Below are 22,502 nucleotides of genomic sequence, written 5' to 3' on the forward strand. Positions count from 1 at the left end.
CAGCCATACGTATTATTACGTTGACAGACATGGTGTATAGATGAGTAAAGTACTTTATCTCGTTGCAGCTTCTAATTTGATACACAATTCTTAAGATGGCATCAGGTATATGAAAAAAAGGGACATCAAGTGAGCGGCATGTATTAATTGATGTCTTAAAATCGACGTTGACGTGCAGAGCCCTTTCTTTGCATTTGCTGGTAATGCGGTTTCCAGTTGCTTTGGAACCTATGAAAACATTGATGTGTAAGGTCTGCCTGACATGGTAACATCAAGGTAGCATATTGCAGCAACTGCACCTTTTGCTTTTGAGAATATCTTTAGACATTCGAACTATGCGCTTTTATATCTGTATCCTTGGCGTGTTCATGGTCGAAGTTTTTCTTAAAACAAAAGATCATAGGTTGGCATTTGGCAACATCTCCTTGATGGCAATCTAGTTTTTGTCAAGCTTGGTTATGTTGAACAAAAAGCAAAGGCAGAGAACCTAAAAATCATACATACATTCTGTGATTCCGTATCACATGCTAATCAAACAATTCATGTATCAGTGGCCTTGCGAGCTGATAACATACAAGACAACGACACGAGGGGTACACATTATGGCCACAGCAACTAAGTAGAATATTTGTGTAAGGATTTGTATGGGCGTATGTTTAGTCTCATATTAGTTATGCATTGGATGGATCTTAAGTACTTACATAGTGCTAAGGAATTCAAAAAAATATTTTCTGATTATATTTTTTTAAATAAGGTCCCGAGTTATTTAATTTGAGTGACAGCTTTTGTGCTACTCGGCTAATACTCTTGGTTTAAAAACCTACAATATCTCTAATTAGAAGGATCAAAATAGGTTTGCTAGAGCAACAAGCACAATTCCCACGTTCATCCACGTTTCTAATGAAGGCAACACTTGACTTTTGGGGTGTACCCTACTAGCGACATGGAAATTTTGGCTATAATTGCCCGTCGTTATCTTATACTTGCACATGATATAGAAAAAATAGGTGAAGTTGTTCTCCAAGAAAGGAGAGAGTTCTTTTATTCATGAAGAAAATAGAACGGTTTCTTGCAGGTTTTTCTTTTCTTTTTCTTAATAAGAAAAAAAAAAGAAAGAAAGGAGAGATGGGTTTCGGGACTCTTTCTTATAATAAGAAAACCAGTTCATATGAAATAATCAAGAACCCAGGCAACCATTGATCATGCCGAGAATTCTCATTATATATTAATAAGGGATATATTCAGACATTCAACTTAATATTAACGTTAAATTTTTCTTTTTCAAAATATTATTTTTATTTATTATAATGGCCTTCATGAAATGAAAATAATAGGATATCGATTAATTATTTTTAAGCTGTAATGGCTAATAATCAATTTGTAATGCCAATTACTTAATGTTAAAATTAAATTAGCTGAATGCTCGATTGTTCAAAATAATGACCATTATTTCCTCTATTATCTCTCACTAACTTCGTTGCTCTGACTGAGGGAAATCGTTCGTGCCGGAGAACGAGGACAAGAAGAACCCCTTCCATGGAGCTCAATTTCCCACTTCTTTTATTTGACTTTCCCACCTCGTAGGTAATAAGTAACACCCCTATACAGTTGAGTTTTTGATATGGAAAAAGGAAGCAAGACAAATGCGCGCATCATCTTTTTAAAAGATGGGGATGTATCACTACAAGAAAATACACTTTCAGCGACCACTTCTGGTGACTAAATGAATAGTGGTCACTGTAAATAAGGCTATTGGCGACCAACATCCTTTTTAGTTACTGAATGATTGTCCTACACTGACTAAATGCATATTTGGTCGCGGAAAATCAAAACCAAGTTGGCTAATTGTCCTACACCGACTAAATGCATATTTGGTCGCGGAAAACAATACCAAGTTGGCACGAGTCCAATATTTCGCACGGGCTGGAGGTAAAACTTTTGGCGATTAAATTTTGGTCCTTAAACATTCACCTCCAGCGACTAAAAAAAATTTAGTACAGGAAAACTTTAACGAATGATGCTTTTTTCGATAAAAGAATAGGGCACAAAGTTTAAATTTTTTTAGTTCTACTCTTTTTACACAGTTTTAATGAAACCCCGCTTACTCCTACTAAAACCCCAAACCAAGGAGAAGGCGGACGTCGCCGCCGCTTCTCCTTCTCCTCCTCCCAAATTATCTCTCTCGGTAGGAATTCGATCTCCATTTCACCGCAAACCCTCGACTTCTTGGTCTGCATCTTCTTTTTTTCTCTGGATTTTTTGGGGGTTTGAGGTGGAGCGGAGGACGAGAGATGAATTTTAAGAACGCCAAGGTTCCGAATATCTCCGGTGCCGGCTCGGCGGCGACGCTCATCAAGGTGGCGCTCGTCGGGGGCACCGGCGTCATCCTTAGTTCTTCACTATTTCCGTCCTCCTTAGTTCTTCACTTCTTCCGTCCTTCGCCCGTTCGCTATCAGCCCGTCCTCGGGTCTCACAATCTCACTTCGCCCGTTTGCCAGTTGCCACTCGCCGTCCTCCCCGTCGGTACTCGGCCGAAGAGAGAGACGAGGGATCAGGAAGGCGGCGTCGCCGGCGTCATGGCGTGACGGCGTCTCTTCTCCTTTTCGGCCCTCCGCCCTTTCCAGCCTCCAGGTGGCAGGTGCTCTTCAGATATTTCTCTGTAAAGACTTCGGTACATGCTTTCCTCATTGTGCTACATTAACTCAAGTTCCTTATTAACTTGTTTCGTGTTTATGAAGCTCAAGGTTTTTTTTTTTTTTTTTTTTGGAATTTCATATTCATGTACTGGTGGTATCAGAATGCCTGTTGGTCTCTTTTTAGATTCATAATTTTCCTCCAATCCGCTGTACCTTCTGTTGCAACTTGATGGTTTCCTGGATTTCATAACAATGTGCATTGATGATTTATATGCTTCAGATTTGCAAAACCAACGCTTATTGAATTATTATTTGGGTGTCAGATGTGCAGGGAAGACTTCTTTCTGAAACAGCCAAATAACTAAACGATCACCTTGAATCATAACGCTTCACCTAACACTCTATAAATGTCAAGGGATCTTGATTTGGAGCTTGTTATCTGTTAAGTTGTTATCCCCGTTTAGTAGTTTTGATGGCACGCCATCTGTTTGATAGTTTGACTGGGAGGACTTGAAGCTTGTTATCTGTTAAGCTGTTATCCCCGTTTAGTAGTTTTGATGGCACGCCATCTGTTTGACAGTTTGACTGTGAGAATTTGGAGCTTGTTATCTGTTAAGCTGTTATCCCCGTTTAGTAGTTTTGATGGCACGCCATCGGTTTGACTGTTTGACTGTGAGGATTTGGAGCTTGTATGAACATGTGAATGTGATGTTATCCTTGCTGTTCTTTATGAACCAAAAAATAGAATTCTAGCTTTGGAGAAAGTAAAGAGCTTCTTAGGTTCTGATGTTGTTTTTTCGTCATAATATAAATTGCTACTGCCACTCAGGCAATACTAATACATATCCAACAAGAAGGGCCTTGCTGATTCAGAAGCTAGCTAAAGCTCCCAAACTTCGTAATTACTCTAGATTTCACTTAGAAAGTAGGATTCTAATCTTCATCCACACATAAATAGCTTCAGCCATTATTTGACACTATGATTATTGTCATATAGCTTCAGCCAATCTGTTTTTCATCCCCTTCCATGGAGCTCAATTTCCCACTTCTTTTATTTGACTTTCCCACCTCGTAGGTAATAAGTAACACCCCTATGCAGTTTTGAGTTTTTGATATGGAAAAAGGAAGCAAGACAAATGCATGCATCATCTTTTTAAAAGATGGGGATGTATTTATTGTCACAACAATAACAATGATGACGATGATGATTTACAAGAGTATACAATTATTAATCAATAACATCATCTTCCTTTTTTTTGGCTGAATGAAATTTTGATGATTGATGAACAAACATGGAGTGATATTTATGCTTTTTTTTTTCCATTGATTACCATGCATCTTTACTTTTCTTTTGTTCCTTTTTTGCATATTGGAACCAGAAAGGGAACAATCGAGCCAAGTAGCGAACACCAGTAGCAGAAGAGTGAAGTAGGTAGAGATGGAGGAAGAGAGCAAGAAGCACTTCATCCTTGTTCATGGGATGTACCACGGTGCATGGTGCTGGTACAAGCTCGCCACCTTGCTAAGGTCGGCTGGCCAAAGATCTCTTTTCGGTTCTCATTTGGAACCAGGGATGCAAAGTTGTAGGAGCTCCAATATCTTATATTGCTAGAAAAATAAAAAAATAATGTCTATATTTACACAATAAAAAACAGATTGGCTCCCTCACTTTTTTTTTTTTTGTTCAAAACGGTATTTCATTCATATACCTCTAACGTGAATACAACCAGACATATCAAAGAAAAGTAAGCAAAATAAGGCGTGTGGAACGCCATCCAAACTAGACCAGAAGACCTCCCCGGTATGCCGGGCAACATAGGAGGCGACCCAATCTGCTGCCCTGTTCGCCTCTCGGTAAACATGGACAACCTGACAGGAAATCAGCTCCCGCACCAAGCTCCGGGTATCCTGTATCAGAGGGTGGCCGTCACCGTATATGTCTACACCACGTATCCAGTCAATCACCATAGAACAGTCACCCTCGAGAACGAGTCTCTCTGCCCCCAGAACTCGTCTCGCAAACCAAACACCCTCCCAAGCAGCCTGCAGCTCTGCTCCCACCGCCGAACCGCCGAGAGTGCTCCGTCCCCCAGCAGCAATAAAAGTGCCCCGATGGTCCCTGATAACAAAACCCACGCCCCCAGAGGTGCCATCCTCCGCCGAGCCACCATCGAAGTTCACCTTAAGATAACCAGGAGATGGGGGTACCCAAGAGAAGTAACTGAACCTGGACGCTGAAACAGCAGTGCAGGTACCCCAGATATCCCTAGTTCTCCCAGGTAGCGCCGACGTGGTCATCATAGATGTCTCAGCTGCCTGCCTCAGAACTCTCTCCATCACAGCCCGTGGGGTCGACCGCCCACCCTCGAATAGACGATCATTCCTGGCTAGCCATATGTGATAGGCTAGGTAAGCCACAATAGAACCTGTCTCAGCATCCCTCGGCCTCCGAATAGACTCACTCAGGAACCGGAGCATATCCTCCACCGACTCCCATGTAGGTGGCAGTAGCGCCGAGGCCAATCTCCAACACTGCATAGCTGCAGGACATCGAAGGAGTACGTGGCCGACCGTCTCCTCAGCATCTAGATATACCTCGCATAGTGAGCCCATCCTCATCCCCCGCCGGGCCAATACACTCCTGGTCGGAAGGCAGCCCCAGGCTACCTTCCAAAGAAAAAGCGCCACCCGGGGATGCACCCTCATCCTCTATATCCATCCACCATCAATCCGTCTCTCCGGCTCCCGCCTAGTCCACGCATGAATATCCCTGGCACGTACCCGCGATCGGCCTGTCGGTAACTAGACCAGTCTATCAGGCTCCGCCCGGGACGGGATCGGTAATGCCAGAATCCTCTCCACAAGCTGCTCCCCAAATGTCTCCCGAATGAACACCTCATCCCAGCTCCCCTCCTCCGGTACTAGCAGATCACCAACACGACATCCCAGCAGCCTGCTCGTATCCACCGTGACCGGTAGCCTGCTAATCGGTAACTCAGTCACCCAGCTATCCTCAAGAACATCCACCGACATACCATCCCCGACAGCCCACCGGATGGCCGGAAGTACTGACGAAGCCCTAACACTGATCTCCCTCCAGATAGGGGAATGGAGCCGCCCCGCCCTAATGCCAACCGTCAATGCCCCGTACTTAGCCCTCATCAGTGAGGACCATAAACTCTCAGGCTCCAACAAGAGGCTAGCTGCTAGCCGCAAAATTGATGCCTCCCGTCGCGCCACCAATGACGGCACACCCAAGCCACCAAGTCTGACCGGCTGACAGACCACCTCCCAAGCCACTAGATGTACTCTGCCTCTGTCACCACGCCTCCCCCAGATAAAGTCCCTGATAAGCCGCTCAACTGACCTCAGTGAAGCGACGGGAGGGACAGTGTGGGATACAAATATACCGGAATAGCACTAAGAACTGACCGTGCCAATGTGACTCTGCCCATCATGGATAGCGAATGCATCTGCCACCCCTCCAGCCTGTGCCTGATACTATGCTCAAGAGAGATGGTATCTCCACTACGCATACGTCGCCCAAGTATCGGCACACCCAGATATGTCAAGGTGCCCTCCTGCTCACCCACTCCCAAAGTCTCCATGATTCCGGCCTTTATCTGAACCTTGGTCTTCGGACTGAAAAAAATAGACGATTTGTTCAAGTTGACCCGTTGTCCAGAAGCCGAGCAATAGGCATAGAGGGTCCTCCGGATCACATGGGCATTCTGCCTGGTCGCCCTAGCCAACAGCAAGCAGTCATCAGCAAAGAGTAGATGGGAGATCGGCACAGCCCCCTACGCTGGCCTATAAACCTCCAGAGTCTGTGTGTCCACTGCTACTCGAAGAGCTCTGGATAATGCATCTGCACAGATAATGAAAAGCAAGGGAGACAACGGACACCCCTGGCGAAGTCCAACAGATGTATCAAAGAAGTGTGAAGGTGTGCCATTTACCAGAATGGAGAAGGATGGCCCCATCACACAGCCCATGACCCACCTGATCCACACCTCATGGAAACCAAAACTCTGTAAGGAATGTCGAAGAAACTCCCAGCACATCCTATCGTATGCCCTCTCCATATCAAGCTTGACCCCCATAAGGCAGCGCCGCACAGGAGCCTTCACCAGATCAAACATGAACTCCTGGGCAATTAGGACATTATCTGATATGTTCCTCCCCCCAATGAAAGCACCCTGCTCTGGACTGATAATTCTGGGTAAGATCCCTCTCATTCTAATTGCCAAGATCTTTGCCGTAATCTTATATAAGGTAGAACAAAGGCTAATCGGCCTAAAGTGGCCAGGCTCAGTAGCATCCTGGCGCTTGGGGATCAATGTAATAAAAGTCCTCTGCCACTCCGGGCTCATCACCGCCGTGCTAAAAAACTGCTGAATGGCCTCAATAACATCAAGGCCTACAATCGACCAATACCTACGGAAGAACACGGGCGGAAAGCCATCCGGTCCGGGCGCCTTGTCCCCCTCCAGGGACCACACCGCCTCCTGAATCTCCCGTCCCGATACCGGCCTGATCAGTGCTAAAGAGTCCTCATCGGAAACCCCCTCAGGAGATAAGGGTAGCTCAGTATGTATTCCACTCCCTGTCCGCTCCGTCCACCTAGTCCTGAAGAACTGCTCAAACACCCTGCATATCATATTCGGGTCCTCTATGGACTGTCCATCCTCGTCCCTGATAGATCTGATCCTGTTCCGCTGTCTCCTGATCAATGTAGACTGATGAAAGAACTTAGTGTTCCTGTCCCCTTCCTGAATCCACTGTACTCTTGACTTCTGCCTCCAGAAGATCTCCTGTTGGCTAAGGAGAGCATCATGCATAGATAGGAAGGACCTCAACTCCGACAACTCCACATGTGATAGTCCTCCTCCCGAGGCCTCTCGTAGTTGTAGATTTGCAATGGCCTCCTCTAACTCCTCAATTCTTCGGAATATGTTCCCTACCTCCACCCTGTTCCACCTCCGAAGGTATCTCCTAGCCAACTCAAGTCTGCGAGAAATCCGATACATAGCATCCCCCCGAACCGGCTTGTTCCAAGCCTCTCTCACAACCCCCCAAGACCGGGGGTAACACAACCATAACCTCTCAAACCTGAAAGGACAATGAAAAGGGATGGGTCTGTCAGTACATACCAGTATCGGACTGTGATCTGAAGCTATCCTCGGTAGGTGTTTGACATGATGGTCTGAAAACTCCTGGATCCATCCCGCTGTGGCGAAGGCCCTGTCAAGTCTCTCCCAAACTCTAGTCGGACCCTGCTGATTGTTGCACCATGTGAATCTAGGCCCTGTGAAGCCCAGATCTATCAGCCCATTTGTAGAGATAAACTCCTGAAATTCCCTCACCTTCCTCTGATAGGAAAATTGCCTCCCTCCCATCTTCTCCTGTGGATCATCTATACAATTAAAATCTCCTGCAATCAACATCGGCTGCCCCTGATCAACCAACTTGGAAGCCTCCTCCCACAGTGTCCTCCGAGCCCTGAAGTCGGTACTAGCATACACGGCTGCAAATATCCATGGTCTCCCCTCCCCCTCAGATATCACCATGATCACTTCTTGGCTACTAACATTAAAGATGTCCAGCTTCCCACAATCCAGTTTCCAAGTTACAATGATACCTCCCGACAACCCCTGAGAATCCACAGCATAGAAACCCCAGGACCGTGGCAGTGCCCTCCTGGCTCTTACAATACTCCTCCCGGCCAACCGGGTCTCAAATAAAACACAAATGTCTGGGTTGTGCACCTGCACCAATCTCCGAAACGCCGGGGCGAAAGAAGGTTTCCCGGCCCCCCGACAATTCCAAAGGATCAACTTCATTGACAACCCAGTACGGTGGCTCGACTCTCCATACCGGAGCCGACCCCATTATCCACATTCATCCCATTGTCCACATACCCTCCCACATTGGAAACAGGCTCAAGGCTCCCCTTCTGCACAGCTGCCAAAGTTTGGGACAGAAGCTCACTGTGGCTTGGATTACTATTTCCCCGTGCCGAATGGCACAAGGAATCCACAGTAGCCCCGTCTCCCTCCCTGCCGCAGACTCCCTTCGTTTTCGCATCTACCTCAGCTCGAGCGGGCGCTTCCAGACCTTCCGGCAACTGCACCACCCCCCTCGACGTCTCCGCCGCCTTCATGACCGCCGGGAGATCCCCGACTGAGGTGGCACGGGACATCCTCCAGCCGACAGGACAACCACCGTTGGCTCCCCGCCCGCCGCCGGCCTTAGGTGGCCTGGAGCTCGACGATGCCACCGGCGGAGGGGAGCTTCGGCTTCTCCGATGCCCAACCGCCACCAACCTCCGGAATCCCATGGCCGGACGCACACCGCCGGCTGGACACGGAAAGTCGGCGAAGCTGCCTCTCTTTGACGGACTGCGGGCGCGTTTGAGCGGACTCAAACCCGGTCCACGACCCGCATCCATCTTAGGTAGATCCCGGCCAATCGCTATTGGACCCAGCCCAGCGCCAGGCCCAGTATCACCCGACCCACTCCTCGGGCTAGGCGGGCCAGAGCCCGGCCGCCTATCCACAGTAGGAATGGGCCGTGAGTCGTTGCCAGCCCAATCTACCTTCGGCCGGCCCCTCTCAACCAATATCGAGTCACTGGTCGACTCGGACAGTGCCCCAAACGCCCCCCCGAGTTGACTCACCCCGCCTCCCGAGTGGCCATTGGAACTTTCTCCTTTGCCCTGCTCCGGTGATTTCCTCCGAGCTACCTTAGATGGCTTCTGCCAGCCATCCAGATCCACAGGGGAGACAGAAGGAGTCGTCTCCCCATCCACCGGAGGTGTCTTCGTCCGAGAAGGCGTGCCCACCGGTTTCGGACCACTCTCCGACGCCATCGGCTTTCTCGACTTCACGTTCCCTCCACCGACCCTCATTTGCCGAACCCTATGGGTGACCAAACACGGCCCATAACCTGGGTTCACCGGAGGACCGTTCCCACCGGCCCCTCCCTGTGAAGGGATCTCCGATGTACCGTTCGGCTCATCCGTCACTGCCTCAGTACCCCCATCCACTGGGACCTCGACCGGACTCGCCGCACAGAAGGCTTCTCCGTGCCCCACTCTACCGCATCTGCAGCATGGGTTTGGAAGGTTCTCAAAAGATGAAACCTTGCCAAACTCTCTCCTCCCGCCCCTGTGCCTTCCCCTTCACAAAGGTGCCGCCTCTCAGAGGGAATCGGAGATCCACCTCTATCTTGACCCGTGCAAAACCCCGCTTCTTGCCCTGTTCTGTTGTCTCATCCACCGCCAGCGGCTTGCCGGCCTTCGCCGCCATCTGAAGGATGATGGACTCCTCCCAGTAATCCAATGGCAACCCGGGCATTCGTAGCCAAACAGTCGCTTTGTTTAGCCCACCTGCACCGGGTGAAAAATTTGGCCTCCACCGCTCCATGGCATGGATCTGCCCTGCCACCAGCCATGGCCCCCAGCTCAGAGCCTTCTCCCTGTGTTCCTCGCAGGAGAAACGAACCACGAAGAAGCCCTCCAACAACGGGAAGATTTCGGGAAGATCATGTAACTTCATGACTCGCCGAAGCTCTTTAACCACCCATTCGGCTGGGATGACTCTTCCCAGGCTTCGAATCAACACCGCCGAGGCCTTCCATGGCTTCCTGATCTCTTCCAGCATATCATCGTCAACCTCCACCTCGTCATCGAAGCGTTTTTGCATCGCCTCCAGCTCCCGAACTTTCAAGAGGTGGAAATGCTCTCTTAAAAGGCTTGTTTGGTTTGCGGGAAGCATTTTCCCATATAGAAATATGATTCCTGGAAAATAAATTCCTAGAAAGAGGATGCCTAGGAAAATACTTTTGGCATGTTTGGTTGACCATAGGAAAGTGACAAATTTCCAAAGTATTTATGTTTGGTTAGCCATCCACTTTCCTAGAAAAGTTATGTATAATTCCTATTATGCCCTTAATAAAAATTAGATCTTTAATGCATCTTTAATGCTTCTTTAATGCTGAAGTCTTTTTGGGAAAAAACTAAAAATGAAGTGATTCCCGCCTCATGGAAAAGTAACTTTTCCATGTTTCTCACCATGAAATATGGGAATCATATTCCCATGGGAATACAACTTTTCCATCTCTTTTCTTTCAAAACTCCAACCAAACAAGAGGCATCTCATTACTTTTCCGTTGACCATACTTTCCCTCCTTTTCCCGCGAACCAAACGAGCCCTAAGAGTCAGCACTGCAATTATAGAGATAATGATATTGCTATGATGAAATTTGAATTGTAAGTGATAAGAAAAGTGAAGATGCTATTTAGTTAAAAGAAAGACGAGCAAGGATGTCTGATCAATATTATCAAAAAATCATCCAGAGTCAAAAGAAGGAAGCTGGTAGTCCCATTTCAATGATTTACAACAGTATACAATCGATCATCTTTCTTTTTAGTTAATCAATGTTGTTATATTCCTTCTTTGGCTAAAGAAAATCTTCTTTGATGTGTAAAGAAAATCATAATATCTTTCAATATCGACAACTTCCTTCTATGCTCACTTTTTATAACTGACTAGAATGCACACTTTCCAAATTCCTTTTATTCACATATGTCCCAAAGTTGTAATAGGAGATACATACTGACAAATATTTCATAATAAAACGAACTTTTCAAATTGGTAACATAAAACTTTTCAAACTTAATACTTTTTGCCAAAATCTTAATAATTAAAACACTATTCTCTACCCAACCAGAGCATAGCATATTTACAAAGTCTCAGACCTACGGAGATACATAGACAAGAGTTTCAGACTTTTACTCTTAGTGAAACGTTCAGGAAACAACAACATAATAAACAGAACACTTTCAGTTGTGTCCCCTGTTTTGGCACGAGATAACTGAAAAGTTTCGCAACGGCTTGATGGCACTCTTTGGACTTTTCATTACAGATGACTTTCCATTGAAAGAAGTAGAGAGCTTTGTGAAGGATAGAATTTATGGCAGATTTCTTCTGCAGAAAGTGCAAATGTTGCGCTCTAACTATGTATGCCAACAAACGGCCATGGTCAGTTGATCCCATCCCTTTCTCAAATCTCTTTTGATGTTTTTAAGTTCACCTATGTTGTCTGTAGATCTCTGACATCTCTATGTCAATCTAGAAAGATTGAGCAGTTAGTACTGAGTTGATCGAAGTAATTCCACCACCCAAGCTAAGGATTTTACTCTTCCAAGAGGCCAATCTAGAACTAATTATTTCGACCAAATCCTTCTTGGAAGGCTTTTACCCTTTCAAGAAGATGGTAGACGATTTGAATGCTGCCAAGTGTATCAAAGAAATCATACTAAGCCTTGTTTGAACATGAATTCATGTTAAATAAATTAGTTCTTGGTATCCAATAAAGCAGGAAAATTAGACACATATTCCTCTTTAACTTAGTTAAGAATATTTAATCATCTAATCAGTTTATTTCTAATTTAAAGAGAAGGAGTACCTTAGTTTACTCAAGCATATATTTCAGATAGAAATTTTTGTTTTGTAACTAAAATTTTTTTACTTGTGAGGTGGCTTCACTATGCACCATGTTGAAAGAAATGAATGATAGAAATATAGATAGTGAGCAATATATAGTATAAACTATATAATTTGTAATTTTAAATTGTTGATTTTAATCTAAAACTTTCAAAATATATGCAAATTAAATTCCATCTAGTTTGAGTGTTTCTAAACTATATATCAAATTGAAATATGATATCATAGCATTGAAAACTGGTTAATTTTAATTTTATTTGATGCATAGATAAAGACAAAGAATACATGATTTTTGGTTTTAGCCAATCTTCATATCATATATTATAATGAGTGATGTTGATTTTCATATTGCCAGTTTATTCATAATTTTTTTTCTGGAAGTATTTGAAACCAAATGCGCTTTAAGCATCCCATACTAACTCTCTTTATATATACAAAATGTTTCTTATTTCTTGAATTAGATAGTTGTTTTAGGCATCATTTTACATTTGTTCACGTTTCCTGCATAGTTTTCCTTTTATGGCAATTATGATATATTCTTTTTTAAGAACTTAAGGGGAGAAGTTATTATATGCACCGCATGAATGGCCACAGGTTTATGCCACCAATTACTAAGACACGTATGAGTTCCATTTATCGTGCGTTCGTCTCATTGATCTCCCACCGTAGTACACCATGGCAATTGGTGGCATACACCAGTATGGCCGTGCATGCAATGCATGCAATAATTTTTGATTTGAGGGACCATTTAAAGTACAAAGCGTAGTCACTATATGGTAAGTATAAGAACATTTCTAATGTATTTGTAGGGACCATGAAAGATGATCTTAAATTGATTATTCTTGCTTTTGTGGAATGATACCAGTGGAGTACTTTGGAACAGTGAGGTACAAATGCCAAAGGCTTTTCAAGACATATTGTTTTCTAATTTTTTTTGAATGTATTCACACCAGAGTGGCATAACACACCTGTTTTAGCAAAAAATAATAATAATACACTAAAAACAAGAATCCATCTAATTTCCTAATGTTAGTTATCTAGAAATCAAGTTTCTACTACAGTAATTGAACGGTACGAGACATACTGTACCATATCAATTTGGTACCGGTATCCGACAAGAGTATCGATATATTTAAAAAAATTTATATCGTACCGTATTAATACCGGTATGGGGTCCGATACCGAGACGATGAATCTTGGTTCACCATATCAATATTTTTTGTAAGATAATTTCATTCTATTCGGACCAATGTATGTGATCACAAAAGGCCAAACAACTTACTTCCAAAAAAATAAAAATAAAAAAAGGCCATGACAACTTTTATTGAACAAATATTTTTGGACAAATTTATTAAAAACATTACAAACCCCAAAAATTATAATACTCCTGCATCAGAGAGATTCCACTATCTTCTCATCTATTGAGGGCATGCTTGTTGCAAGCAAACTAGAGACTTCCACCTCTACCATCAACCTGCCTCATGGATACTTCCCAGCAATCTCAAGGAGGAGACTGCATAGCTCTTTGGGCTTTGAAAGCATGACGATATGACCAGCCTCTTCAATCTCCCTCACCTCCACCTCTGGGCTTTGCTCTATCATCCAACGCTGGAAGTCCTCTTTAATGGCTAGGTCCTCCTTGCACACGACGAACACTCGGCTCACTGAGCCATAGTTTTCCTTGGAGACCACAAGGGGATCATCATGTTCGAACAAACTCGATGGCCTCACTAACATAGTAGCCAGAGCCAAGTCCTACCACCAGCATGAACTTAGAGGAGATTATGTATGAGGTTAGAAATTTTTGGTTAGCTATGTTCCCTCAGGTGCACAGAGCTGATACAGCCTTTCCTTCATGTAATTGGGACCGAAGGTGATGGTCTTCCAACTGATTTCATGGTCCTGGCTTATCACAAATTTGGAGTCCATGAAGTACTCCGGTGGATGCTTCATGCTGAACTGGTAATCGTCAAATGAAAGGGCTATCAGAATTTATAGTTTTCTTTGTATACCATCATTTTCTTTTTCTAATTTTTGAACTACGATAGAACAACTGAAGGTTTGATCTCCGGTGCTCTCGTTGGACTGGCTATACTGACCTACCTTACTAGCTAAACTAATGGAACCCGCCATGGGCGAGTATGGAAAAGCCGGAAAGAAAATTAATCTCTTCCTTGAAACCATCTTCGGCAACACTGGGAGAATTAAACATACCTCCTGTCCAATGGTGGCGAAGGGAGTGGTGGTGCTTGGCATCATTGCAGTGGCTAAGATGGCGGCGGAGACTTTGTCTGCGAATCGCTCCATGCACTACAACAAATGGGAGTTTTGCCGACTCTGTTTTCCCGACGCTAGGGGAAAGCATCGGAAAAGTTTGGCTCAGCGCCAACCTTTGCCGACGCTTTCCCCTAGCGTCGGTAAATCCAAACAAACGACGACGCGTTAAAGCGTCGGTCAAAGTTTTAGAAACTACGACGCTTAAAAGCGTCGTTAGAAAGCATTAAACCCCCAACCGGCCCCATCTCCTCCATTTTCTATCGGTCGAGGCCCTTTCTATCAGTCGATGCCCTACTGTGCAAGCGCCGACTTCTCAGCTCCATCGCGATCCGTGGCTTCCCCGCTGCCGTCTTCCTCCTCCTTCTCTGAGGTAAGCCTCCTCCTCCTCCTCCTCCTCCTCCTCGTCCTCCTCCTATTCTTTGTTTTGTTCTTGTTTTTAACGCTCGCCCGGCCCCCTCTCCTCATACTCTCTCGGTCAATGCCCTAGCTGCGCGCCGACATCAAACTGATCTCACCTCCATCCCTAGCCTCGATCGGCGATCGAAGATTCCGCTTCTCCGCCGCCGTCGACCTCGCCGTCGTCTGAGGTAAGCCTCCTCCTCCTCCTCTTCCTCCTCCTCCTCCTCCTCCTGTTTGTTTTCTTCTTGTCTTTAACGCTCGCCCGGCCCCCTCTCCTCATCCTCTCTCGGTCGATGCCCTAGCTGCGTGCCGGCATCAAACCTCCATCCCGAGCCCTAGCTACTCGGCCGTCGTCTGAGGTAAGTGATCCTCATACTCTCTTTTAACATTTATTAATTGCATATTGATTGTTTAGTCCGAGCCTGGTACACCGAATGCATTTTGTTTTTCAGGCAGTATCAGGAATTTTCCCTAATTCCTGTAGGGAAATTTCTTCACCAGTTGAGGGAGATGCAGATACAAATCCCCTCTTCTTTTACATTTTTAATAGTAAAAGAAGAGGTGGCATAAGATCCTCCATTGTGCTGGAGTTGTTTGTATGCCTATATATTAGTTGTTGAAGTTTGAACTAGTCTCCTAACGGGAGTTGTTTAGACTAAACCTGAAGCCTTTTACACAAAACCCCTGCCCGGAGAAAATTGTACTAATGCAAGCAAATTTTGGTGCACGTCAGCTGCAGGAACTGATTAAGACTAAATATAAAGCCTTTGTAGTTTGTATATAATCCCCTTCTTAGAAAATTTTACATATAGATTTATATATATATGTCTGAAGCTGTATAGGATATGCAGACTTTATATTCAACCTGATAAATAGCTAGTTGAAAAGCAACACAACCAGGAGCATACATATCACTAAAACTTGTCAAACGTTGGGATGACAAGATCCTAAATTATAACTGCTGTATCAGTTCATGGATAATGGATGTTTGTTATACATTGCCTCCTCTTATACTAATCTTTTTATGTGCAGCATCCACTCAATGAAATGTTTTTCATACATGGTAAGTTAAGGGAGATGTCAAGTTAGGTGTTGCGTCTCAGATGTATGTATCTATGTATGTATGTATGCTTAGCTAGACTTGGCTATACTTGAGCGGATTTCTAGGTCTAAATCGGATGATAAGAGTCCCACATCGATAATCTAGGTATTGGATGTAATGCTACTGTTTGACCCATTTGGCACTTATAGCTTTAGGTATCAGAAAGAATCAAATTGATTATGATATTTTTTCTTTTATTACACTATAGGCAAGTAGGGATCGATTGAGTTTTGTTTATCAGAAAAAAAGAGCATGTTTTTGGCTTAGACTAGTTGTCATTGAATCATCTCCTATTTAGGTACTATTAATCACTGTAAGTTCCGGCTTTGCATCTGAAACCAAAGCTGAAACTAGACAATCATGTTAATGTCATTATTTGCTTCCACATGTCCCTTGAAGTTGGAACAACTTGAAGCGTAATCACTATTAAAATATTATTAAAATATTCTTTTTTGTGCATACTAGATTACAACATGCCACGAGGAAGACGTTTCAGAGATATTGAGTTTCAGCACACATCTGTGGGATCTACTTCTGATCGTTCCAGCAGCCCGATGAGCCCCATACTCAGTCCGTGTCCCAGTCTGAACACGCGCCACCTGCAGATTGTCCAGACACGGATGACGTGGATGTTCTGAGTAATTTGATTTAAAATCCTTTGCCTTTAAAAAAGTACATTACATATGGCATATTTGATGATTTTGGATATTGGAAGTATTTTGACTTTTTTGGATGTATTCACATTAATTCATCCGCTGCGTAAATAAATAAAAAAAAAAAGAGGGACCGAGCCTAATCAGAGCGGAACTCTAGTAATAGCTACTTGCTTGTTGTTTGAATGCCCTAGTGTAAATTTGCTAGTTTGCACTTTAATTTATTATTTATGTTAATTTCTGCAAAAGGAGGCTAGATATATGGATAAATTCTAATTGTTGCAGGAGGTCCCAACCCCTATTAAAACTTGTGAACTAGGTGATGTCCCAACATGCAGTAACAGTCAAAAACTCCTCTCTTCTAAGAAAGTTTCTTCTCTGTCTCTCTCTTTGTAAGAAGGAAAAAATAATAAAAGCTCCAACATTCTTCATAATTTTACATGCCGATGATACTTTTCTTTTTCCAAGTTATCTCAATGTTTCGTGTGGTTTGAGTTCACAACTAAAAATCCTTTTATGTACTACTTTCCCGTTTCAGAGATGAGTTGTTACAAGTATTTCTTTTTGACGTTAATGGTGCAATTCTTTTAATACTCAAAAGGTTATGTAAGTTTTTCTTTATTACCTGTTTGTGTTTCAAGATGTTAAAAACAAACCAACTATAAGATAAGATCATTCCTTAATAATTATCAACCTGTCTAATCATGTCTTTTAATATATAGCTTTGGCATACAACTACTTAGAACATATGAGTCAATGAGGAAAAAGACACAGAAGTGTACTGAAAAAGACACAGTCATCTCTCGTTCTTCCAGATTCTGTAAATGAGTCATCTGTTTTCTCTAAATACAGATAACTGATATAAGAAGTTTGTGATGGTTCAAGTGATTCATAAATCTAACAGTTGAATCCAAAGGAAATGGAGTCAATGTCAGGAGCAGTTGGTAGAGAATTGTGGCATGCTAGCTCTTGTTAGAATTCCTGATAGTCTTGGAAAAGAAGTCCAGTACAAGATCTTACATGTTACATATTGTATCTCATTCAAAAACAGGCATTAATGTTCCACACAAAGGATATAAGAGTAAGTCATGGCAATTGGTTCAAGCTCCTATTCAGAAGATGGATAGGTAGATTGCAGAGACTACAGCAATGGTGAAGGTACCATCAAAATGGTTCTGATGCATGATTCCTCCAGATGCAGGGGTAGCATCAGTGGATGCTGATGTAGCTGCATACATGTGTTGACACAATTTTGATTTAGGAAATTACTCTGAAACTACTGTAAGCTGTAAGAGAGCATAAGTTTTATAAAGCTTAACCTTTAGTAGTGCCATTGAAGATAGAATAGTCTGGCGAGCTTGGAGATATATTTAGAAGTTCTGTCAAACATGTCAGAAACAAGAGAAAAGTGAGAAAGAAGATAGTATAATTTCTTTAGTCATAATTGACAACCAAGACTGGTTGTTTCATCTTGTTAATATGAATGACAAAATGATTTGATAATTTGTTTGAGAAAAAAGTGTCCATCATAATTAAACTCATATTATTAATTATTTTTACGAGTTCTAGTCTTTCTCTAAAATTAAACTCATATGTTATAGGTGTTAGTTAATCAATGTTTATGAACTAAAGAGCAAACCTGCCACTGATTATGAACTAAAGAGAATTGGGATGTGGTTTGCTGGCACTGATTATATTTTCAAGAAAAGTAAGTTTAAGCTCAAAGGAATATGTTCATATTTTTATTCTTGCTTGTTGATTTTTTGAATGCTATAATTATAAGTCAAGGATGTTTCATTTGCTCTGATCAATTGCTCCTTGACTTATGAGTTCATTCCAGTTCTAACTATTTTGCTTTAAATCATTTGCTTTTAATGGCTAGATGTTCATTCGTTCTAATTATTTTAAATCATTTGCCTTTAATGGACTTCTTATTTTATAGATGGACTGGGGAGAGTGAAGAGAACACGAGGGCCCACTCGAGCACGGGACGTATGGAGCCTACCTGAGGATGAGAAGATTGTCGTCCATTGCAACGAACTAGGGCAGCCCATCAAGAATGCTGCAAGCATTTTATCCACTTTTTTAGGATCGGTTGCGCGGAAGGGACAATTGTGTCCACTCAACTATACGAAATGGAACGAAATGCTTCCTTCGTATAAGGTTGAGCTTCTTAGAGTTGTTGAGATAAAGAATTGAATTTGCTTACTATCTTCAATTATTTTTTGATTTAATATTGATATAACATTTTTGACTTTGATGTAGACAAAGTTTGTCCTTCCTGCAAATAGCCATGATTGGGTGCTGAAGTCTGTCAACCGCAAATGGAAAGAATATAAGGCGAAGCTAAAGGCGGATTGGAAGCACGAGGGCATGACTGAAGAGGAGGTGGCCCGTGTTTGTCCTCCAGATGTAATCTCTCATCAGTGGAGGGAGCTTGTCCACTACTGGTTTTCCGAGAGAGCTCAGGTTGTGTATATTTTTTCAATACCTTAGATTGTATTTACTATTATTATAGATTAGAAATTTATACATTGTATAAATTACATTGTTTATTGTTTTTCGGGAAAAACATATTCCAATATTGGTAGAGCTGCTCGAGCATCACAGACTGTTCCTCACACTTCAGGCTCCATGAGTTATGCGAGGCGTAGAGCTGAATTCGTAAGCTTTTTTGAAACTCTTTAAATTTATCTTAAATTATTCTATCATATAGCATGTATACTCTTGAAATATACTTTTTGTTGTAGATGGATGATAATGGGAGGGAGCCTGGTAGGGTGGAGTTTTATAAGATGACTCACACCCACCGAGATGGCAGCTTTGTCCGGGAGGAGTCAAGAGATATAGTTGTATGTATTCATCTTTGGCTTGTTTCGTATTTTTTTGGGTTCTATTATTGGCATATATTAATCTGAATTTTTTTTTTTTTGAGAGATATAGGATAGGGCAACAAATCTTATTTCAGAGCGCGTCAGGGGGTCATCATCATCCAACGCGACCAATCATATTGAAGCTCAAGTGCTCGCTGAATTGATGGGCCCAGAGCGTTATGGGCGAGTGAGGGGTTATGGCGTTGAAGTTACCCCCACTCAGTTATCTTCAGTGGGCACATATACAAGAAATGCTAGAGAATCTAGTAACACTGCAGAAGTTCGTCATCTTCAAGCAACTATTGAAGAGCTGAAGCAAAACCAAGCAAATTTGCAAGCTCAGCTTACGAATATTTCATCAATGTTACAACGATTTCTCCCTTCTCAGGTAAATAACTATATATATTTGAATATTTTACATATTATCAATTATTATATATGAGTTAATGTATCACATTATTCCTAACTTCTAAGGTTTCTCTTTTTTTTTTTTGTAGATTCCTGATACTTCAAACGCTTGTAGAGATGATGATGGAGCTGAATCCCGTCCCTGATGCATTCTAGATTATCTTTTATGAGTTTGATATATATATGTTTTTTATTTTTCAGAGTACATTGTAATTTGAAACTTTGTAAGCAAATTTTTAATCAGATATGACAATATTCACATTTCGAATGATCTGAGTGTTTGTATTAATGTATCAATGCAATACAGGTTCATATTGTTATAATGACTGTTTTGTAATGTGCGTTTTATAATATGAATTGGGGTTTTTATTTCTTTTTAAAAAACAATTCCCGATGCTTAAAAGCGTCGGTAAAAGACATCGCACAGCACCGGCATAAGGATATACCGACGCTCAAAAGCATCGACAAGTGACGACGCTAAAAAGCGTCGGAGAAAACCCGGACGTAAACCGTGAGAGTTTCATACCGTCGGGTTATTGCCGACGCAAATCGTGGTTTTTGCCGACGCTATATAAGCGTCGGAAAATCCCGGTTTTTTCCGACGCTTTCGTCCTGCGTCGGCAAAAACAATTTCCACTCCGGTATCTCCGACGCTTTGGCGACGTTTGGCGTTGCGTCGGTGGTACTTTAGCCGACGCTAAAAAGCGTTGCTAAAGGTCCAACAAAGCGCCGGGATAGCTACTTTTTCCTGTAGTGATGGCAAGGGCAACGGTAGATCCACCAAAGCTGTGGGCAACAAGAACCACCCTCTCGCCGGATGGGATTGAGGAAATCGCCTCCATCAATGGTTCAGAGTAGTCGGAGAAAGACCGGAGCTCATGGAGGCGCTTGGGGTTCACCCCGCAAGCAGCCAGGTCGGGCATCGTGACTCTGTGGCCAGCTGCCCTTAGCAAGGTGGCGAGCTTGTACCAGCACCATGCACCATGGCACATCCCGTGAACAAGGATGAAGTGCTTCTTGCCCTCTTCCTCCATCTTCTTGGCTCCTTGTTTCCTGTTCACTCTTTCTTTACTATGATTCGTATCGATTCTCCTTTGGCCCCAATAATTTGGCAACAGGATGGTCTTCAAAGATGCCAACTCAAATAAGCCATCGAGGATGTCGACTCAAATGACTAGCGCAAAACACCTAATTGACTTTTCTGAGTTAACATAGCATTGGTTAAGAAAAAAATGCCTTGCACTGGAGAATTTGAGTTGTGATTACAATTTCTCATTTGAAGAAGCAAACGGGTTCTCCTCGGGATCAGTGAGCATGAAACTAATTTCAAATACTTGGATTGATTGGCTTTCTAAATTAGGGCCTGATCATTTTTTAGGTGGTCAATGTCACTAAGATCCGAAGACATACGGCGCTCGTCTTATGACGTTAAAGCTTGTGTTGATCAGCAGCTCATGATGCAGATAGTTAGAGGCGTGTCAAGCTATCTACCAAGAAAAAAAAAAGAGACGTGTCAAACTAGAATGTCGGCCATGCATGCGGCATCCTTTTGGAAGTACCCACCGCATTCTAGGATGGTGGCAGTAGGTGGCTGCCAGTTGTTTGACACGTCGGTTCTGGAGGCAGAGTTGCGAGCTGTTGGGCAGGTCTTCGACATGCACGGGTGGTGCTGCAGACCAGTTCGATCATTCTGGAGGGCGATTCGGCCATGGTTATTGGATGAATTCGAGGAGGGTCGAGGCGTGAGAACACGGACCACCTCCTGATCCGGAACATCGGGATGATGATGAGAGATGAGGGGGCTTTCCAGGCCAAGCATGTGTTCAGAGAAACCAATGGGACAGCCGACTGGGTGGCTGCTTATGCGGCCCACCATTCATAATACATCCTTTGGTCAGAAGAGGGGGAGCTGTCACTGGCACTCTGCGAGCTAGTGTATTTTGATTTTATTGGGTGTATTCGTACACGCATTGTATGAAAAACCCGTTTAAACAAAAAAAAAAAGACACACTAAATTATCCTAGTGCTTGGGTCGCATACTCGACCAATCACCCGACTTTGTCAAATATCCATGAAACCTACTGATAATGAATTATGTTAACCGACCTTGGCCTTGATCGAGTCCATGTTCTATGATTTATTGATCGAATTACTCAGGTCTGAACCACTTGGAATCATCAAATGCTATCATCCAGCTAATCGTCCATATTTTTTATTATTTTATTTTGATTAAAATCGTCAAACAAAAATTAATTTTATTTTTAATATTTTTAATAGGATTATTTGAATTGCATGGTGAAGTTTGACAGTCTAAAATGAAAGTGGTAAGTATATCTTGCACTCTCTATTGTTTTTGAAATTATCATATATTTTTTTTCATAAGATTCGTTTGTAAAAATATCATATTTTTTTAAAATTATAGATCAGCATATGTGTTATAAAAATCATACTTTATTATGAAAAATAGCTTTATGAATGTTTAATAAAAATAACTTGGTTACGAAATCATGCCATTTAGTATTTTTTATCTATTTATATGTATGTTTTAAGAAAAATATATAAGTTTTGTAAAGGCTTTCAGATTGCTATGACCGTCCATAAAAATGGAGGCTAATCGATACCTTAGAGCTAGCATCCAATGAAAA

General features: G+C 42.8%; 3 protein-coding genes across 15 annotated transcripts; 1 reads left to right on the forward strand and 2 right to left on the reverse strand.

The window, feature by feature from the left end:
- Positions 1-2,082: 2,082 nt before the first annotated feature.
- Positions 2,083-20,125, forward strand: LOC120113150 (uncharacterized). Of its 13 annotated transcripts, XM_088702756.2 has the most exons (11): positions 13,973-14,107; positions 14,194-14,792; positions 14,910-15,009; positions 15,124-15,180; positions 16,389-16,561; positions 18,519-18,739; positions 18,842-19,045; positions 19,168-19,240; positions 19,327-19,428; positions 19,520-19,837; positions 19,947-20,125. In XM_088702756.2, the coding sequence occupies exons 8-11, from the start codon at positions 19,211-19,213 to the stop codon at positions 20,001-20,003; spliced, it is 507 nt and encodes a 168-aa protein (XP_088558882.1). In that variant the 5' UTR covers positions 13,973-14,107; positions 14,194-14,792; positions 14,910-15,009; positions 15,124-15,180; positions 16,389-16,561; positions 18,519-18,739; positions 18,842-19,045; positions 19,168-19,210; the 3' UTR covers positions 20,004-20,125. The 13 variants fall into 13 exon arrangements, 4 of the variants coding, with proteins under 4 accessions (XP_088558885.1, XP_088558881.1, XP_089780891.1 ...); XR_015967933.2 differs by lacking the exons at positions 13,973-14,107; positions 14,194-14,792; positions 14,910-15,009; positions 15,124-15,180 and adding exons at positions 2,087-2,638; positions 4,016-4,163; positions 18,178-18,284; XR_016396144.1 differs by lacking the exons at positions 13,973-14,107; positions 14,194-14,792; positions 14,910-15,009; positions 15,124-15,180 and adding exons at positions 2,087-2,638; positions 18,178-18,284 and having other exon boundaries at positions 19,520-19,643; positions 19,728-19,837.
- On the reverse strand, positions 9,767-10,342 carry LOC149752963 (uncharacterized). The gene has a single exon (XM_089924624.1). The coding sequence runs from the start codon at positions 10,340-10,342 to the stop codon at positions 9,767-9,769; it is 576 nt and encodes a 191-aa protein (XP_089780750.1).
- LOC103722125 (putative esterase PIR7A) lies at positions 13,445-21,197 on the reverse strand. Its single transcript, XM_088702763.2, has 4 exons — positions 20,619-21,197; positions 14,360-14,455; positions 13,966-14,104; positions 13,445-13,899 (listed from the first exon to the last, which is right to left on the reverse strand). Exons 1-4 carry the CDS (start codon positions 20,889-20,891, stop codon positions 13,625-13,627), a joined length of 783 nt encoding a protein of 260 aa, XP_088558889.1. The 5' UTR covers positions 20,892-21,197; the 3' UTR covers positions 13,445-13,624.
- Between the last annotated feature and the right edge of the window lie 1,305 nt (positions 21,198-22,502).

The sequence above is a fragment of the Phoenix dactylifera genome, chromosome 8, assembly GCF_051530095.1.
Source record: "Phoenix dactylifera cultivar Ajwa chromosome 8, Ajwa_hap1_PhDact_Kaust_v1.1, whole genome shotgun sequence".
In the NCBI taxonomy this organism is placed as follows: Eukaryota; Viridiplantae; Streptophyta; class Magnoliopsida; order Arecales; family Arecaceae; genus Phoenix; species Phoenix dactylifera.